Below are 19143 nucleotides of genomic sequence, written 5' to 3'. Positions count from 1 at the left end.
GGAGGGAAGAGAGAAAAATCCAAATCCTGCTTATTTAGGGTAAATATTAAAATAAGTTATTCTGTGTAGCATTAAAATGTTTATTTTTACATCTAATTTGTACCTTTTTTCTACATTAAAAAAATTAGTTCACACAAGTAACAAAAGCAACAATGTCTTGTAGGTATATTGCCTTCAAGACATTTAACTTAAAAAAAAATTGAATTCACAAAGCATCACAGTAAAATTACTTAGTCACTGTGGAATCTGTAAAACATTTTTCATTCATTCATGGGATGTGGGTATCGCTGGAGAGGCCAGCATTTATTGCCCATCCCTAATTGCCCTTGAGAAGGTGGTGGTGAGCTGCTGCCTTGAACTGCTGCAATCCGTGTGGTGAAGGTTCTCCCACAGTGCTGTTAGTTAGGGAGTTCCAGGATTTTGACCCAGCGACGATGAAGGAATGACGATATATTTCCAAGTCAGTATGGTGTGATTTGGAGGGGAATGTGCAGGTGGTGTTCCCATGTGCCTGCTGCTCTTGTCCTTCTAGGTGGTGGAGGTCGTCGGTTTGGGAGGTGTTGAAGCCTTGGCGAGTTGTTGCAGAGCACCCTGTGGATGGTACACACTGCAGCCACAGTGCACCGGTGGTGAAGGGAGTGAATGTTTAGGGTGGTGGAAAGGGTGCCAATCAAGCGGGTTGCTTTTTCCTGGATGGTCTCGAGCTTCTTGTGTTGTTGGAGCTGCACTCATCCAGGCAAGTGGAGAGTATTCCACCACACTCCTGACTTGTGCCTTGTAGATGGTGGAAATCTAGAAACTACTTAGCATTATCTTTTTTTTTTTAAAACTAATTCTGAATCCAGCATATGGGATTCCTGAACAGCCTCTCCAACAAGTACTCCATAAAAACATGATCCAAAGCCATTTGCTTTACACAAATTTGCTCCATTGTGCATAATGGAGTTGAGACTGACTCTGACTTTGTTTGACAGCTTTCTACATTTTCAGGATAAATGCAAATTTTAAAAACAAAGTTTAGAGATAAAATGGAGCATTGCATAATGAAATAATCATGTAGTTAAATGTATAATACTTCCACGATTTTATATTGTGTATCTGACTTCTTCATTGAAGGCCATGTTTCTTCAAAACTGCCAAAACATGCTTCAAGTAACCTGCGTCAGGAAAACCATTCCTGTAAAGAAACAAGAGTGCTTTTTAACAAATTTTGTCACCGATCAGTCTTTAGAAATGAATCATTAGGCTGGGTTTGTGACTCTCTAAATTTCTATATCTTTTAAAGTGGGTTTTTTCTTCAGCTGTGTAATACAAATTGTGAAAAACAAACACATTTACAATTATAGCACCCATAACTTTCCAAAGCACTTCACAGCCAATGAGTTCATTTTGAATAACGGACAAATGCAGCAGCTACTTTGAAAACAGCGAATGAAATGAATGACAAGATATTGGTTTTGGTCATGTTAGCTGAGGGAGAAATGCTCTTTGTGTCACGACCTCTTTCACAACTAACTGAGCAGGTAGTGCCTTGCTTTAACATCTCATCTAAAAGATGGCCCCCTCTGATGATGCAGCCCTCCCTCCGCACTGCACTGAAGTTTTGGCCTCAAGTCCTGGAAGAGGGCTGGAACCTGCAAAGCTGACACTGGATAATACATCAAATTTCACTATTAACACGCAATGTATGTATAATTTGTTTAAGAATAATTCAATCCAAACTGGTTAGGGAACAGGATTCAAAAAACATAGTGTATATAGTGGTGCCTGGTCAAAAAGCCAGTGGATGGTGAGTTTCTGGATAACAACCTAAAGATATGAGATCAAATGTAGCTGTATTAGCAACCGAAATACAAGTTTAATCTGATTTTTAGCACACCAGTCAATTGTTTTTGCATTGAATTTGGTTCAAATAATTAAAAGGTTTAAGAGCAAATTCAATTATTGTGTGTACGTAGTAGGGAGCCACACTTGACAGGAACATGGTCAGAGATAGGGTTGCAATACTATAGCACCAATTTTCTGACCAGTGTCCAATTAACCAAGATTCCCACCTGAATAAAACCTTTAATGACTCTTTTAAATGACAGAGTAGAATTTAATGTGACTGTATTAACCAGACTGCTAGAGGTAGTGCAGAGAGAAAATGTAACTAGATAGTGGCTAAAGATCAGTCTTGTGGAGCCAGGGTAGAAATAATAAAGGGACGACCATAGTGAGTTGAATAGAGGGGGTGGGGGAAAAAGACTTGCCTAAATTTTGCTCCATTTGTAGCTGTTTTGTGAGGAATCTCATTCCATTCCACCTTGTGCCTTCCTGAGGGTGCTGATACTATTCTGAAGGTCAGGCCTCTATCAAAGGCTTCCACCAACAATTGTAAAATCTTTCTTCCTGTAGGGTTGTCAGGCAAAAAGGCTGTGAACTGGCCTCCTTCAAATGGTTGTCCTGGGCTCGGATCACATTTCTTAGAGGGGGAAAAACAAGAATTCAAACATTTCTGTAAGCAGCAGCAGCAGATTTTTACTCTGTGATAGACAATCTAATCAACAATTGCATTTTCAGGCAATAACTTCAGCGAATACATGGATCTCATTTTCTGAAGGTTTCCCCCTGTCTTAATAGAACTAGCAACTGCTTTTGAACTGCACTGATGGCAAATGGGAGCCAATGCAAATGAAAAATGGTACAATTTTTTTAAAAATAAAAGCTGATTAAGAAAGCCGATCCTTTTCATAGGAACAGAATCTTCGACTTTCAGGAACCTAACGGTGGCAACAATAAAAGGAAAATCAGCAACAGTCTAAAATGCAGCTCTGCCCAACAGGAGCACCTACCTATACAGTGTACATTCTAAACACACAGATGGGAAGTAAAATCAGTTTTAAGTCCCAGTGGGCTGGGATTAGAGTCAATGGAAATAAAAAAAACCAGGAAAGCTGTAAAACGAGTGACCGATTCGCTATCCCCTGTTTTACACTATCGCACAAAGTCAAAATTACACTGTGTATGTTATAGGAACAGGAATAGGCCATTTAGCTCCTCGAGCCTGTTCCGCCATTCAATGGGATCATGGCTGATCTATGACTTAATGCCATATACACACCGTAGCCCTATAACCTCAATACCTTTTGGTTAACAAAAATCTATCAATCTCAGATTTAAAATTTAACTACTGAACGAGCATCAACTGCGATTTGGGGAAGAGAGTTCCAAACTTCTACCACCCTTTGCGTGTAGAAGTGTTTCCTAACTTCACTCCTGAAAGTCCTGGCTCTAATTTTTAGGTTATGTCCCCTAGTCCTCGACTCCCTAACCAGTGGAAATAGTTTCTCTCTATCTACTCTATCAGTTCCTCTTAATATCTTGAAAACTTTGATCAAATCACCCCTTAATCTTCTAAATTCCAGGGAATACAACCCTGGAGTCCAGGTATCATTCTAGTAAATCTATGTACATGGACCTATGTACAATATGAATGTTAGAAATAAGCTTTGGCCAAATGTTAAGATTTACCCCAGGGAATTAACAATGTCCACAGCAGATGCCCGTTTAATGATTTTATGATAGGTTCTAAATCTGGAACCATATCTACATTGCAATTTGTCAGTTGCTGTTCTTCCTAGTTTCTACTATCAGCAGCACAAGACAAACTGGAAAAAAATTTAACTTAAACAATACAAGACTCTGAAGTTACCCATTATTATACTAATGACTTAATTTCCCTTAACTGCAGCAGATTACTTACCCGTTGGACACCATCAGGGATGTCATAGGTTATTTTCAAGGTCAGGTCTTTAGAAAATCCCGTTAAAGCAACATTCAGAACTGCACACTTCATGCTACCCAGACGTTGGCTTTCATTCTTAATTGAGTCAGCACTTTGACAGCATGCCGGACAAAATGATTGATTAATTGTGTAACATTCATTGCACAAAAAATGACCACAGTCCACCTTTTGTAAAAAGCTAGTACTTTTCTTACAACTATTGCAAGATGTGGTTAATTTGTTGAGCTCTTGTGCATCCAGTCCTACGGCCGGACTTCTGGGTTGATTTTGCTGAGAATTTTTCATGGCCTTCCTTTCTTGTGACATTGCTTCACTGCTCTCAACTTGCTGCTGCACATCTTTTTCTTGCATTTGGTCTCTTGAATTTGTAGCTGACTCATAGGCATGTGGACCACCTCTATTTTGTTGCAACACTGATGTCCTAGGGTAAGAAAATATTGGTAATGACTGTGTGCCATTGTCCACTTTATTGCGATGCAAGCTGCCTTCTTTATCATACCAATGGCTTTCCTTCATCAGTTTGTTGGTTGTAAAATGAAATTTATCAGGCAGTGCCTTCTTTGCCTTAACTCCCTCTACATCTCCAATCTGCTTGATCATCTTCTGACTTTTATAATCTGCCTGATCATGAAGAGACTCTAAACCACTGTACTCATCAAAAGGTTTTGGTGATCTCTTCTGATCCATAAGTGGATTGTGTTCCTGCCATGATGCAGGGCCATCATTCTCATTTGAATACTTTTTCAGATTCATTGGACCCTCCTCTTCCACATCTGGCTGAGAATTACAATTTTTTTTTGAATTTCCTGTTACCTTCCTGTGACCCATAGATTCAATAAGATCCCTATCTGGCTGAGATGAAGGATGTTCTTCTCTTGTTTTTGCAGGTTTTTTTGGTTTGCTGGTATCATCCATGTGGTGCACTGGAGTATGGAAGCCATTTGGCTTCCTGCCATGAGAAACCTGGCCCAATAATGAAGAATGTTCTGTAGACCCGCCACGTTCCTCTCCCTCTGTGTCTTTGAACTTTTCTGTACCAAGGAATGAGCATCGATTAGAAGCGGAGATGGATGCAGTACCTGTTGAGGGCAGGGCTTCCAAAAATGTATCTTTTAACTTGGGCTTAAAAGTTTCTATTACTTTCAAGCAATGTTCATTTGTGGCAACAACATAGAAACCTGCCTGACTTGTAATGAATTTTACTTCCGGAAAGATACTTTTCAGATTGTTGGACCATTGCTCTAGCGTTTTCTCAGTGTAGTCCTCAATGCCAAGGTCTGTGTATGAAAGAAACTGTTGAGTCAAATGCTTTATTACCGATGTGTAAAGTGACAAAATGTCCTGCTTGGCAGCTGTGATATTGGCTTTATTAAACGCTGTTAATTTTACGATCGTTATATCTCCCTGCATCTGTTCATTCACCGCAACTTCATTTTTGGTACTAATGTTTCTAATAGCAGAATCGTAGATGTCTTTCAGGTAAGACCATACAACTGAATCTATTGGGAGCTCTTCAGTGATGTGTACTTTTTCAGCAGGACTGACTTTGGTGGATGCTCCTTGGAAACTGTTGCCAAAGTCCCTGGAATGCTTCGATTTTAAGTATTCAGAAAAGCTGCTGGTTCTTCTCAGTGATGGTTTGGATGTCTGACCTTCTGAACTTTTGGTAGTAGTCACAGACTGGAGTGTCTGCGTGTTGCCCAGCAGGTCTCCGTGGTGAAAGAGAGTACCTGCTGATGTTTCAAAGTGGTATGGCTTTATAGGACCATTTGCTTTGTTGCTTTTCGGATACTGGAAAAGTTTGTCTCCTTTATTTGTACCAACAATGGAAAAGCCTTCATATCCCTTGAACAGAATGTCATCATCTGTTTTGTCAGGACTCTTGAGTTCCTTGGTCCGACCACTTGATACAGTAAAATCTTTGTACGTCTTAAAAAGTGTGTCTTCCTCAGTTTTGTTGGGTACAACAAACTCCCCTCTTCCACTAGTTAATGCTTTATCATCAGAGGTAAACATCTCATTGCCAGTAGTACTGAGCCAGGATTTTTGCTGTATTTCTGAACTCAACTGATACTTGGTATCCATCAGTGGACTATTTTTGATATTATGGCCTGTCAACAATTCAGCAGCTGCATGTGTTTGCACAGGATTCAGAACCAAATCGTCTTCAACTAGTCTGTTTTCTGCCTTCAAAGTACTGCTCTTTTCCCTTAGGCCGCTGAAGGTTGGAGCCAATTTGTGATCTTTTCTGGCATCTGTCTTTGGACAGCCTACTTGATTAAACAAATTGTTGCCATCAAATTCTTGCAGAGACTGAGAGATACTGCTGGCACTAGCCTGGTGACTTTCTGAGTGTCTGCTTGAAGTTGCATGCTTTCCTTTTTGAGATCTTATTGCCAGTTCTTCCTTCAAATCCTGCAGATATTTCTTGGCTAGAGAGCAATCATTTGAAGTGCCTATTAGGTAAAAATGGTTTTCATCTTCATTGAAATTTATTTTGGGGAACTGTACCTGAAGCCTTGCATAGATGTTCTGTAGGAGTTTGATATCATAAGTTAAATCTTTCTTGTTGATCTGTTCTTTGCGGAGCCTGACCTCAAAGTCCTGGTAGAGTTTAGAAAGTTCTTGATGTGCTTGCAGCAGTGATGTTCTGCCCAGAGAGTCAGAAGCCGCTTGCAAAATTAAGGTGGTGATGTCTTCACTGGTAATATCCAACACCTCCACAAGGTACTGATGCAGAATTTCCTGATATCTGTCTTTATGAAATTTCTGAATATACACATAAATATCAGAATCCATCAATAAAGTGTAATCTTCAAAATTCCCAGTGTGTGGCTCACTGCCTTGTTTCAAATCAGTGTCTCTTCTGACACTCCCATGTGCCAAACTTTGCATTCCAGTTTTAGTTTGCAATTCTAGATCTTCTCCCTTGGCATTAGAGTCTGCATTTGATTTCCGGACAACTTTTCTAATACTGTTTGAACTACCTAAAGGACTGTTTTGTAAGCCATCGTGTGGTTGTAGCTCAGTTTCATAAGAGTCGCTGCTTTGGTCGGGAGTTAAACTGAGCAAATGATGAATTTCTCCACTTAGTTCCTGTATGACAGAAAATATACCACCCACGGTGCATTGTTCTGCTTTCTGATCAAAACTAAACTGAACATCTTTATGTGTCCTCTGTAAATGTTTCATTAATCTTTTTCCCCCTGGAAGTTTTCCATAATCTATTATCATAGAAACATGGAGGATGACCTGCAGTAAAATAAGAGAAGACTCACATTGGTTATATTCTACGGCAAGCACTAGGGTTTGAAAAGATTCACCTGTTTATGTAAAATGAAGACCAACCATAACCATCCTGTTTTATTTAAATGGATGCAATTTGGTGAAATGTTAAATCAAAGGAGTATTTTCCGCTGACCCCTCTTAAATAAAATGGATATTTCAGAAGATCAGTGAAACTATAGAGGGATTTGGAAAAGTACACATTACAGAAAGAAAGTAATGCTGTGCCCAGAGTCAAATTCAGAGCAATACGTATGTAAATGTTACCAGATATGTGAAGTGTGATGTATCATTTGTTATAATCGCGAATATTTGTAATAAAATTCAATGAATGACTAGTAAATATAAACAATGTGGCACTGCACATAGGCAGTCGAGACGATATGTAGTCTAAAGGTGAAGCGGGGTTAGAGGCTGGGTAATAATTGGATCAAGGTGTACATGGTTCAGTTCCCATTTTAATGGCATACATTCTGTCCTTTTTTGATATCTGTATTATAAATTGCTATACCCACATTTAGAATGGAAAATGCCTATGTAAACTTGTCACACTGCAGTGCTTCCACTGTAAATGTGGTGAAAAAATTGATAAAGTTTGTACAGACAAAAGATTTTTGATATATTATAGATACAGTGAAACTTGTATAAATGGACACTCATTGAGAGACCTAAATAACTTGCATGGTGAAATATACAAGAAGCACTCTGAAACCACGGACACGCGCAAATTACGAACTACCGACAGCCTTCAATGCACCAAGCCCTTTTACAATTTAAAACATGGGACACAGGCTGTTGCAAAGCTGCTGTATCTGGAACTTTCACTGAGTCAGGATCACTTGCACTTCCCCTTGCAGCTTGCTTCCCCCGAGGCGGCGGCAGCAGGTTTTGTGAAAGAAACGGCTTTTTGTGGAATGGGGAGTTATGTACCCAGCAAGCATAACAGCAGAGAAACCATGCTATTTCCGGGATTGACTGCTTGCACTGCTCTAGCATAGGGATGGAACGGTTTCTCTGCAGCTATGGACGCTGAGTAAAGAACTCTCTAGTCTACTGTACATACAATAGCGTTTTGGAAATAAGGACACCTGCAAAAAAAGGACAGCTGATGCCAGTCCCTAAGGTGTCCATAATTTACAGGTTTCACTGTAGATATAAAACAGCATTCTTTGTGATCTTATTAATTCGGCAACAAAAAGTAATAACATAACATAAATTTAAGTCAGTCACAATACAAGAATCAAGATACACCCAACTAATATGATTCAGAAAGATTTCACAACAGTTTCGTAAAGAAAGCCACTGTGCAATGGAAATCAGAAAACAGTACATTACTGAGAGTATCTTGCTTCTTGCAAACATTTTCAAGTACATTTGCTATTTATCATCTAATAGCTGTAATAAAAGTGTCACATTTATTTAAAACATTCATAACATTTCTCCTGTATGTGTTGGACTCATTGCAGCATGTAAGGTATGGTTCAGAGCCTTATCTTGTACCACAGATGCAAAATCTAAACCTTTAGTTTGCACATCACAAGCGACCACCGTCACAAGGTGACACATGGTCATAAAATATGTAAAATATTTTGAGAATATTCAAGTAATTTATCAGTTACCTGATCAGCTTTGATCTCAGTACAAGCTGGTTCTACTTTTAATTTGTGATGTTTCCCATTAATTGCAAGAACATGACTTTCAATTCGGAGAACTCGTTGAGCCACTGAGTAAGGAACATAAAAGATTAGTTATAGTTAATACTATAAGCCGATACATGTACTAAAATGGTCTAGTTAATAGCTGACAATCAAACAGGATGTCATATGGAGGTGAAAAATGTTGTCCCTCTCATCGCAGGATCCTTTATTTCTTGAGCAGGCTATGTCTCACTATCCTCTGTCAAAACCACCAATACTTCAGCATCATCCTGGACAGCAAAGATATCCCCAGGCTTCTTTTCTCCATTGCCAACCATCTCCTTAAAACCCTCTCCCCTGCTCATTCCACCCTCACCTCCGACAAAAAGTGTGCAGAGCTCATAGACTTCCTGATCATCCAGTCAGCTGCCTCTGCTGCTTTCCTTTTTCCCACCACACCTGTCAGGCTGCCCCTCCACCGCCCTAACACTGAACCCGTGACCCTCTCTAGTTTCTCTCCAATCTCCCTCATGCCATCTCCAAGCTCATCTCATCCATGAGACCCACCTCCTGCTCCCTTGACCACATTCCCACTTAAACTGCTGACAACCCAACTTCCCTTCTTGGCCTCCATGCTAGCTGATATTGTAAATGGTTATCTCTCCTCAGGTATTTCCCCCTCCCTCTAAAAACCACCATCAACACCCCCTCTCCTCAAAAAAACACATCCTTGACCTCTATTTCCTCTCCAAACTCCTTGAACATGTTGTCACCTCCTAAATCTGTGGCCATCTGTCCCAGAACTCCATGTTTGAATCTCTTCGATCAGGTTTCTACCACTGCCACAGCAACAAAATGGCCCTACCCAAAGTCACAAATAACATCCTCTGTGACTGCGATCCAGGTGCATTATCCCTCCTTGTCCTCCTCGACACAGTCAACCACACCATCCTCCTCCAACGCCTCTCTGTTGTCCAGCTCAGTGGCACTACCCTCACTTGGTCCCACTCTTACCTATCCTATCGTAGTCAAAGTATCTCCAGCAATGACGTACCGCCCCCGTACCATTACTTCTGAAGTCCCCCAAGAATTCAGCCTTGGCCCTTTCCTCTTCCTCATTTACATGCTGCCGCTTGGCGACATCATTTGCGGACATGGGGGTCAGCTTCCACAAGTACACTGATGACACTCAGCTCTACCTCTCCACCACCTCTCTTGCCACTGATTCCATCCCTCTCTCCGGCCACTGACTCATGCTGAACCGGACTGTTTGCAACCTCGGCATCCTATTTAAACCTAAACTGAGATTCTGATCCCATATCGTCTCCATCACAAAGAACGTCTACTTCCATCTCTGTGATACCTCCCGCCTCTGCCCCTGCGTCAACTCATCTGCTGCTGAAATTCTAATCCAGGCCTTTGTCACCTCCAGACTCAATGCTCTCCTGGCCTGTTCTAAGACACCACAAAAATGTCAAAAAAAATGTTGCAAATTGCCAAATTTCAGTAACCCGCCGTGTAGAAAGGAGTAATGGTTTTGCCACTTTTGAACCAATACAACAGGTATTGTACTGCAGCCATAAACTGTAAGAATAAAAGAGACTTATAATAGTAATCACAGACAAAGAAATTAGTTCAGTTACTGATATTGTACCTTGTGACAAATTACATACCACAGAGTGTGATAGCATTAATTTATTTTATTTAATTTACTCAAACATTAGTTGTATAAGGGCAAAGGTTAACCATACGGCACAATGGCAGTCGCACCTGGCCTATTCTAACCTCTGTTAAATACTTATCTGGTGTACTGTTGATTTTCTATTCAAACTCAGTACAATAAGGAGAAGCTAGGAAGTACATGAGGGAGGAAGGAATAGAAGGATATGTTGATGGGATGAGATGAAGTAAGTTGGGAGGAGGCTCAAGTGAGGAGCATAAAACCAGCATAGATCTGTTGGGCCGAAAGGCCTGTTTCTGTGCTGTAAAATTCTATGTAATGTAATTCTGTGTAATAGTGCCAGGCACAAAGTGACAAATCTTAAAATAATTTCACAGTACACTACAAGTAGGGAACAAAACTAGGTTACGATGTATGCTCATAATATGGGATGTACATTTTCCGAGTTTCAGAAGCTGGTTAAGTTCCTGCATTGTACTCTAGGGTAATTGACCTGGGCGGGGCCTGATCTGATTTGCTTCTGTTGATTTCACTAAAACTGCCACACTGATTTGCTACTACGGCTGTAAACTACTTAAAAAAATTAATTGCAATTAACCCTGGTTTAATCGTATATTTCATTGATACTGTTGTCACTGGCGTTGCTAAATATTTACATGCCAGCTTTACTGTTATCGTTTCTGGCTGCTATGTTGGTCATATTGGTGTCTATTTTGGCCTGTTTGCTAATATATAAGCCTTGTCTTTACTATTAGCAGGGGGTAATCTGTCTGCTGGGGCAAAGGTTCATTATAAGCTGGATAAATTAGTACAAGGAGCATTGGTGGTTATACATGTTAGAATTAACAGCAACAGTCAGAGGTACTCAAAAATCTCTTACCTGGAAATTAAAGGGAAAGTAATGGAAAGTTATTTTTCAAGTCATTCCCAGCCTTTGGTAAAGGTAATGAGTTCCTGAGTAGAATGTTCAGTGTAATTGATCAGATTGGATCTTGCTCGACCCTGAACTCTGCTTCTAAATGGCTCAGGCTTTCCCATTCCCGCCCTTGCTCTGCTTCCTCCTCTCTCAGACTTTCCCTCTCAGTGTCCCATTCTTGCCCTGCTGCCTCCCCTCTGCATAACTTCTGCAATTAACTGTGTTAAAAAAATTAATCGTCGAAAGAATTAATGCCTTAATCGCAGAAATTAACTGCAATTAATTGACAGCCCTATTTGCTACCATTTGTTTGGGGAGAGTTTGTGAGCAGGCAGCATTCCTGGAACAGACTGTCTGATAAAACATCATAATTGCTTAGGGAGATCTGCAATTATTGCCTACAGAGCATATCCTTTGCAAGGAGTTTTCACAAGAACCAAGTTTCAAACAACAGTCAAAATGAATTAAAAACATAATCAGTAACACAACGATATTATTGCCTCGATTATTGGCATTATTTTAATGCTGGCATTACCCCGTTTATTTTAAACACTTTATTGCTGGTGTTAAAATAATTGCAGTTGGAAAATCAAGGCCTGTGAGATTACAAACAGGGCAAGATGTCTGGAAAGTCCTCTAAGACAACATAGCCCCCATTAATCAGAATCAACAATTGTTTAAAAAATACAGTCCACTCCTCTTAATTTGAAGTTGGCTTAATTCGAATTATCTCATCATTCAAACTCAAACTGTGTATAAAAAGCCCCCTGTGCTGTTTCATTAAAATTGCTTAATTTGAATTACCAGATAATTCAAATTTTTTTCGAGCAAAAAGGTGACCAAATTAACAAGAGTAGACTGTAATTAAAAGTTTTATAATTACAATTCCAAAATCACCAAAGGCTTCTCCAGCTGATGACCTGTTGTAAAGTTCTGGGTTTTAAATCAGTAGAAATAGAATCATAGAATGGTTACAGCACAGAAGGAGGCCAGTCGGCCCATCGAGCCCGTGCCAGCTCTTTGTAAAAGGATCTGCAAAGGCTGGAAATCTGAAATAAAAACTGAAAATGCTAGAAATGCACAGTAGGTCATTAAGCTTCTGAAGGAGAAACATTGCAGGTAGCCTGACCACGATGAAGAACACACCCAAAACCTTTTTTCTGGCAGGTGTCAATCGACATGCTCTGCATTTACAGCATTTCCTATTTTGAATTCAGGTTTGAATGAGCCTGGTTCAGTTCACCATAGTTTGGTTGACATTCTCTCATCTCTCTTTTCCAGAATGTCCTGCTTTACACCTTACCTTCTGTCTTTTCAAAGATAATATGAGCTGATGGCGATTCAGATGAGAACACTATCTCGATTATCTCGCCTCCTCCATTCTTGCGCCGTAAGAAATGAATCATGAGTTTGTCTTCAAGGCTCCGTTTTGAAATACCCGCGGGTAGATCAGACACCTGGATGGTTCTATCCATTTTAAACTGCAAAGGAAATATTTCGGTTAGACCTAAAAGTGTTACATGTACGTGCTACATTTCCCTACATTACAACAGTGACTACACTTCAAAAGTACTTCATTGGCTGTAAAGTGCTTTAGGACGTCCTGAGGACATAAAAGACCCTATAAAATGAAGTTCTTTCCATCTTTATTCACTGTGGATTATGAGTTTTATCAAACAGAAGCTGGTCCTTGAGGTGGGTCAGACATTTGCGTAGCACTTGTAGTGACGATTAAACTATAATTGGTGTTGGTTGTGGGGAAAGTTAATGGGGTCAGCTTTTTTCTCTATTTGTCAGTCAATTTACGGTGAGGAACATTGGGTACTAGATACAGAAACGTGGTAAGCACTGCCACTAAGTATAATATTGTATATCAGGTGCATGTAAAAATTAGAGGATTTGTGATGACCTAGTGAATTCTAGCATGTGTCCCTTCTACTTACACCCTTATGACACGTATTATAAATGCAATGGTTACTACAATGATCTGGACATAAAAAGTTCTCCTTCCAACTTTATACTGGTACTTTTTCAGGTGATCAAGCATTCGCCTTTAGCAGGACTTGTTCCAACAGGACCTGTTCCAACAGGACCTAGGCGTAAACTAAAAATAAAAACAGAAAATGCTGGAAATACACAGCAGGTCCAATAACATCTCAAAAAGACAGACTAATGTTGGTGAAGGCTCTCTATTCCAAACACTGACTTGACTTTTCTCTTTTTGATGTGTTTTTTTCTGATAGATTTACAGCATTTACAATTTTTTTGTTGATCTAATTATCTATTTATCTCTGGTTGTAAATTAGTTGTTTATAGTTAAATAGCTGCAGAGGTTTTAAATAATTTTACACAACCTGTCAATCACTGGGGGGGCAATCGGTGATTTTTAACCCTGTTACACATAGAAATCCAGTGGCCGTTGTGCCAAGTGTTTTTTAATATATTCATTCTCGGGATGCGGGCGTCGTGGGCAAGGCCGGCATTTATTGTCCATCGCTAGTTGCCCTGACTGAGTAGCTTGCTCGACCACTCCAGAGGGCAGTCAACTACATTGATGTGGGACTGGAGTCATATACAAGGCAGACCGGGTAAGGACGGCAGGTTTCCTTCCCTAAAAGACATTAGTGAACCAGTTGGGATTTTACGACATTCTGACAGCTTCAAGGTCACTTTTACTGATCCCAGCTTTTTATTTCCAGATTTTATTCTCAAACTGCCGTGGTGGGATTTGAACTTGCATGCTGTGGATTATTAATTCAGGCCTCTGGATTACTAGTCCTGTAACATAAACACTAGGCTACCATACCCAGTTAAGTAGACCGGGGTAAAACATTTTAAAGATAAATTTAGCCATATTGTTCATCTGGGTTTGAAATGTAGCCCAAAAAGGCCAACAGACAAGTGCTACAGAATTATAGAAAGTTATGGCACAAAAGGAGGCCATTCGGCCCATCGTGTCCTTGCCATCCGAAAAAGAGCTATCCAGCTTAATCCCACTTTCCAGCACTTGGTCCATAGCCCTGTAGGTTACGGCACTTCAAGTGTACATCCAAGTACTTTTTAAATGAGTTGAGGGTGTCTGCCTCCACTACCCTTTCAGGCAGTGAGTTCCAGACCCCCACCACCCACTGGGTGAAAAAATTTCTCCTCAGCTCCCGTCTAATCCTTCTGCCAATTACTTTAAATCTATCCCCCCTGGTCACTGACCCCTCTGCTAAGGGAAATAGGTCCTCCCTATCCACTCTATCTCCCATCATAATATTATACACTTCAATTAAATCTCCCCTCAGCCTCCTTTGATGCTAAGAAAACAACCCCAGCCTTTCCAATCTTTTCTCATTGCTAAAATTCTCCAGCCCTGGCAATATCCTCATAAATCTCCTCTGTACCCTCTCTACTGCAATCACATCTTTCCTGTAATGTGGTGACCAGAACTGCAAGCAGCACTCAAGCTGTGGCCTAACCAATGTTTTATACAGTTCTAGCATAACCTCCCTGCTCTTATATTCTATGCCTCGACTAATAAAGGAAAATATCCTGTATGCCTTTTTAACCATCTTATCTACCTGTCCTGCTACCTTCAGTGATCTGTGGACATGCACTCCAAGGTCCCTTTGTTCCTCTATACCTCTCAGTATCCTCCCATTTATTGTGTACTCCCTTGCCTTGTTTGCCCTCCCCAAATGCATTACCTCATGCTTCTCTGGATTGAATTCCATTTGCCACTTTTCTGCCCACCTGACCAGTCCATTGATATCTTCCTGCAGTATACAGCTTTCCTCCTCACTATCAACCACATGGCCAATTTTTGTATCATCTACAAACTTCTTGATCAAGCCCCCCACATTCAAGTCCAAATCATTAATATATACCACAAAAAGCAAGGGACCTGGTACTGAGCCTTGCGGGACCCCTCTGGAAACAGCCATCCAGTCGCAAAAACACCCGTCAACCATTACCCTTTGCTTCCTGCCACTGAGCCAATTTTGGATCCAACTAGCCACTATCCGTTGGATCCTACGGGCTTTTCTGACCAGTCTGCCATGTGGGACCATGTCAAAAGCCTTGCTAAAATCCATGTGCACTACATCAAACGTGTTACCCTCATCGACCCTCCTTGTTACCTGCTCAAAAAATTACATCAAGTTAGTCAGACACAACCTTCCCTTGACAAATCCATGCTGACTGTCCTTGATTAACCCGTGCCTTTCTAAATGACGATTTATGCTGTCCCTCAGAATCGATTCCAATAATTTGCCACGACTGAGGTTAGACTGACTGGCCAATAATTACTCGGTCTATCTCTTTCTCCCTTTTTAAACAACGGTACAATGTTAGCAGTCCTCCAATCCTCCGGCACCACGCCTGTATCCAGGGATGATTGGAAAATGATGGTCAGAGCCTCCGCTATTTCCTCCCTTGCTTCTCTTAGCAGCCTGGGATACATTTCATCCGGGCCTGGCAATTTATCTACTTTCAAAGATGCTAAACCCTTAATACTTCCTCTCTCACTATGTTTATCCCATCCAATATTTCACACTCCTCCTCCTTAACTACAATCTCTGCATCGTCCCCCTCTTTTGTGAAGACAGGCGCAAAGTATTCATTAAGAACCATATCCACATCTTCCGCCTCCACACATAGGTTATCTTTTTGGTCTCTAATAGGCCCTACTCTTTCCTTAGTTGTCCTCTTGCTCTTTATGTATTTATAAAACATTTCAACTATATACTGAGATTGGAAATTAATTACCAATATATCGGATTACAAAACTATAATATAAACATCTGCAAGATTTAAAAAAAACTTTTTTGGGACAGAATGAACGCACTTGCTGGGTTGAACAAGACTTGAGATCAATTCTGGGCTCAGAAGTAGGTCGCTGCCTCCTTGCTCTATGCTCTAGCGAGGCCTCATCCGTTCAAAGCAAACGCATCTGTGCTGGCGAAAGTATGAAGATTACATTCAATTTCTGGTCGAAGTTCGCTGTGCGCCATTGCAAACACATCGTATGCCAAACAGAAACTAAATCCGTCCCCACGATGGGTGTCTCCACTTCCCTGTTGAAGAAGCTTTTGTTTCTGCAAAAAGATAAATGCAGATTTTCCTGTTTTCTTTTCTTTTGGAGACCTCCCTCCCCCCTCTCCCAATGAAGTAAACCCCGAAAAGTTTGTGGATGTTCTTGTTCAAACTTCCGCCAAAGTACGAAATGCATCAAATTCTTACCTCTGCCGTGCATCTGCCTCTCGGATCCGCATTCAAAACAAAAGGGGAAAAAAAAAACCCGTAAACGCAGCCAGAATAGAAGTATCGAAAGTGAAACTCTTGGGTTTCGAGGCTGAGGCTGCCTGGGTTCAGCTCTGAATCTGGTCTCAATTGCAACAAGCACCACTCCCCCCGAAAAAAACTGTAAAACACACCGTCCCCTCGGCAAACACAGAGAACGTCAATTCTTTATCAAATGTGGACTTCATTTTTAACTCTTATGCTGTATGCAAGAATCATAAACAAGGATGCTCGTCTGATCTGTAGAGAAAGGGCAATGGGTCCTCCCTGGCACTGGGGGACGGGGCATTGACAATGGGATTGCCAATTCTCCAGGATTGTCCTGGCATCTCCAGGAATTTAAGATTGATCACCTGGAGACTGCTGTGAGCGACATGTGAGAAAAATCACAGGGGCATGATAAACAATTGTGTTTCTTTTCATTTGCTTTGAACACTTTCATTTATTAGTTATTGGAGCTGTGAGGGAGAGGCTGTTTGACTTGGGAGGCAGGAGGTGATGTGATGAAACCTCCAGGAATAGGTCCAATCAGAATTGGCTAACTGAGAGGTGGGGTAAATTTAGCCTGGGACCAGAAGGTGGGATATTGAGAGGATGGAGGGAACTTGGCTTAACCCTAGAGCAGAGGTAGTGAGAGGTGAGGGGGGTGTACCCTGGCACCAGGGGTAGGGGGGAAGTGAGGACCAGCGGACTCAGCTTGATGGGAGAGGGCATGAGGGGCAGATGTAAGTAACCTGGCACCAGGGAGGGGGTAGTGCAAGGAACTCACCTGTCACCAGGGAGCGGTAAAGAATGGGAGGAAGTCAGCCGGGGACAGTTGTTCTGTTATAGTCTGTTAGAATAGGCTCAGATACTCATAACGAATACAGTATTTTATTCTGAGGTGCTTCTCCTATAGTCCATCCACCTGTTTCTGGAGTCTGATGTTCTCTCTCCATAACCTTCCTGCACTGACTCCTCTTCTATTTACACACACTCAGCTGACCTTTTCTTATATTATACAAAACTGGTATCAAAACTGAATAACATCCCACATCTAAGAAATGTTCCAATAAATATTTATCCTCCTAGAACAACAGTTATAATTCAAACATCTTTTGAGGTGTAGACTTCCCAATCTTGTCTCAGGACCTTCACAGTCCTGTGCCTCAGGTTTCTAAATTACTCTCAGTTCCAGGTTCCAATTTTCTGCTTTAATTATCAGTGTGCCTGAGTGTGAGGTTAAAAGTCTGGGACTGTTTCTTTGAGGATCTGTACTGGTTTATTTTACAGAACCACTAGGTGTTCGGACGGCATACCATAAGACTGGCAACACTGGGACTGTGCGTGCTCATGGCATGGACACACTTGTGCTAGAGAGCTGGAGAAACTTCTTTCAAAAATAGGTTAGATAGGTGGTTGAGGGAAATGGGGATAAAGCAATATGGGAACAGGGCAGGCACATAGAATTAGGACTACTGCTTGTACAAAGGATAAGCATCAACATGAACTGGTTGGGCCAAACGGCCTGTTTCCATGTTGTAATTTCTATGTCATTCCAGCTAAGTATAGATTTCTGAATTCTTTAGTAGATCCTTTTTGGTTTTCACCCCTCTCTCTGCTTCCCCGTTACTCTGAATATTTAAGGGCACTTGTAAGGTGTTCCAAAAGCATACACCTTCGAATTACGATTATCTGACACCACTTATACACTTTGCACCCATGATGCAAATTTAGCCTTCAGATGTGCCTCCACTGCTTGAAATGTAATTGTGATTAATGGAGTGATTTTTATATATCAGGAGACGTCGTCTACAGTCAATAAATATCTACCTCCTTTAAATTTAAATAAGTCAGTTCTGACCTGCTAAGGACAGAAGGAGTGATAGGTTCAATTAAGTTTTATGTTCTCTTCTCTCCACACAAGACAGCTCCTAACGCTTTGTTCAATCTGTTTGCGCAAGCCTGCCCACAATACATTTCCTTAGCTTGTTAAATCCTCTGGTGTTTACAAAGTATTCTATAATATTTCAGAACACATTGAAGGACGCATCACTAGATGAGTGCCTTTAATAATCAGTGTCTTTGCCAAGGCAGAGTGTTTTATCTGTTCTCTGGATTTTATTTTTCCTACCTTTTTTCCTCTGAGGTTTGGATAAAGAAGAGAAAGCTTAGCCTTGCATTCGACCTATACTGTGTGTGATCTGGAAATGATCAATGTAGACTCTGGTAATGATGTCACCAGAAGGTTTCTTGTTCACTGTTTGCTTCTGTGAGCAGTCAACCAAGTCAAATTATATTTGGAACAAGGCGACAAATGGATTTGTGTCTAACATCAATTCGGTAGAATCCACTGACATGGCAGGGACTAGGCACTGTAACTGCAGACACTCTAGCCCTGATTTTAACTTGGACAGGGGCCGAGCAGGGCAGCAAACCATCCAGACCTTGGCAGCATGAGGAAGGAACAGTCCCTGGCGCTCCGGTAAGTGATTGGGAGGGGGTTCGGGAGGGTCTCACGGTCAGGGGAAGGGAGGGAAGCCCAGGGCTGAGGAGGCTGAAACTTTCCCAG

At 41.1% G+C, this 19143-nt stretch overlaps 1 protein-coding gene across 1 annotated transcript; it reads right to left on the bottom strand.

Annotated features, from left to right (window-relative positions):
• Positions 1–62: 62 nt before the first annotated feature.
• On the bottom strand, positions 63–16671 carry si:busm1-163l24.3 (uncharacterized). The gene is made up of 6 exons (XM_067968926.1): positions 16533–16671; positions 12610–12787; positions 8692–8795; positions 3746–7039; positions 2253–2464; positions 63–1177 (listed from the first exon to the last, which is right to left on the bottom strand). Exons 2-6 carry the CDS (start codon positions 12779–12781, stop codon positions 1108–1110), a joined length of 3852 nt encoding a protein of 1283 aa, XP_067825027.1. The 5' UTR covers positions 12782–12787; positions 16533–16671; the 3' UTR covers positions 63–1107.
• Positions 16672–19143: the final 2472 nt, after the last annotated feature.

The sequence above is a fragment of the Heptranchias perlo genome, chromosome 30 (assembly GCF_035084215.1).
Source record: "Heptranchias perlo isolate sHepPer1 chromosome 30, sHepPer1.hap1, whole genome shotgun sequence".
Lineage (NCBI taxonomy): Eukaryota > Metazoa > Chordata > Chondrichthyes > Hexanchiformes > Hexanchidae > Heptranchias > Heptranchias perlo.
The sequence above is the reverse complement of the archived record's forward strand: the minus strand, read 5'-3'. Positions and strand labels throughout refer to the sequence as shown.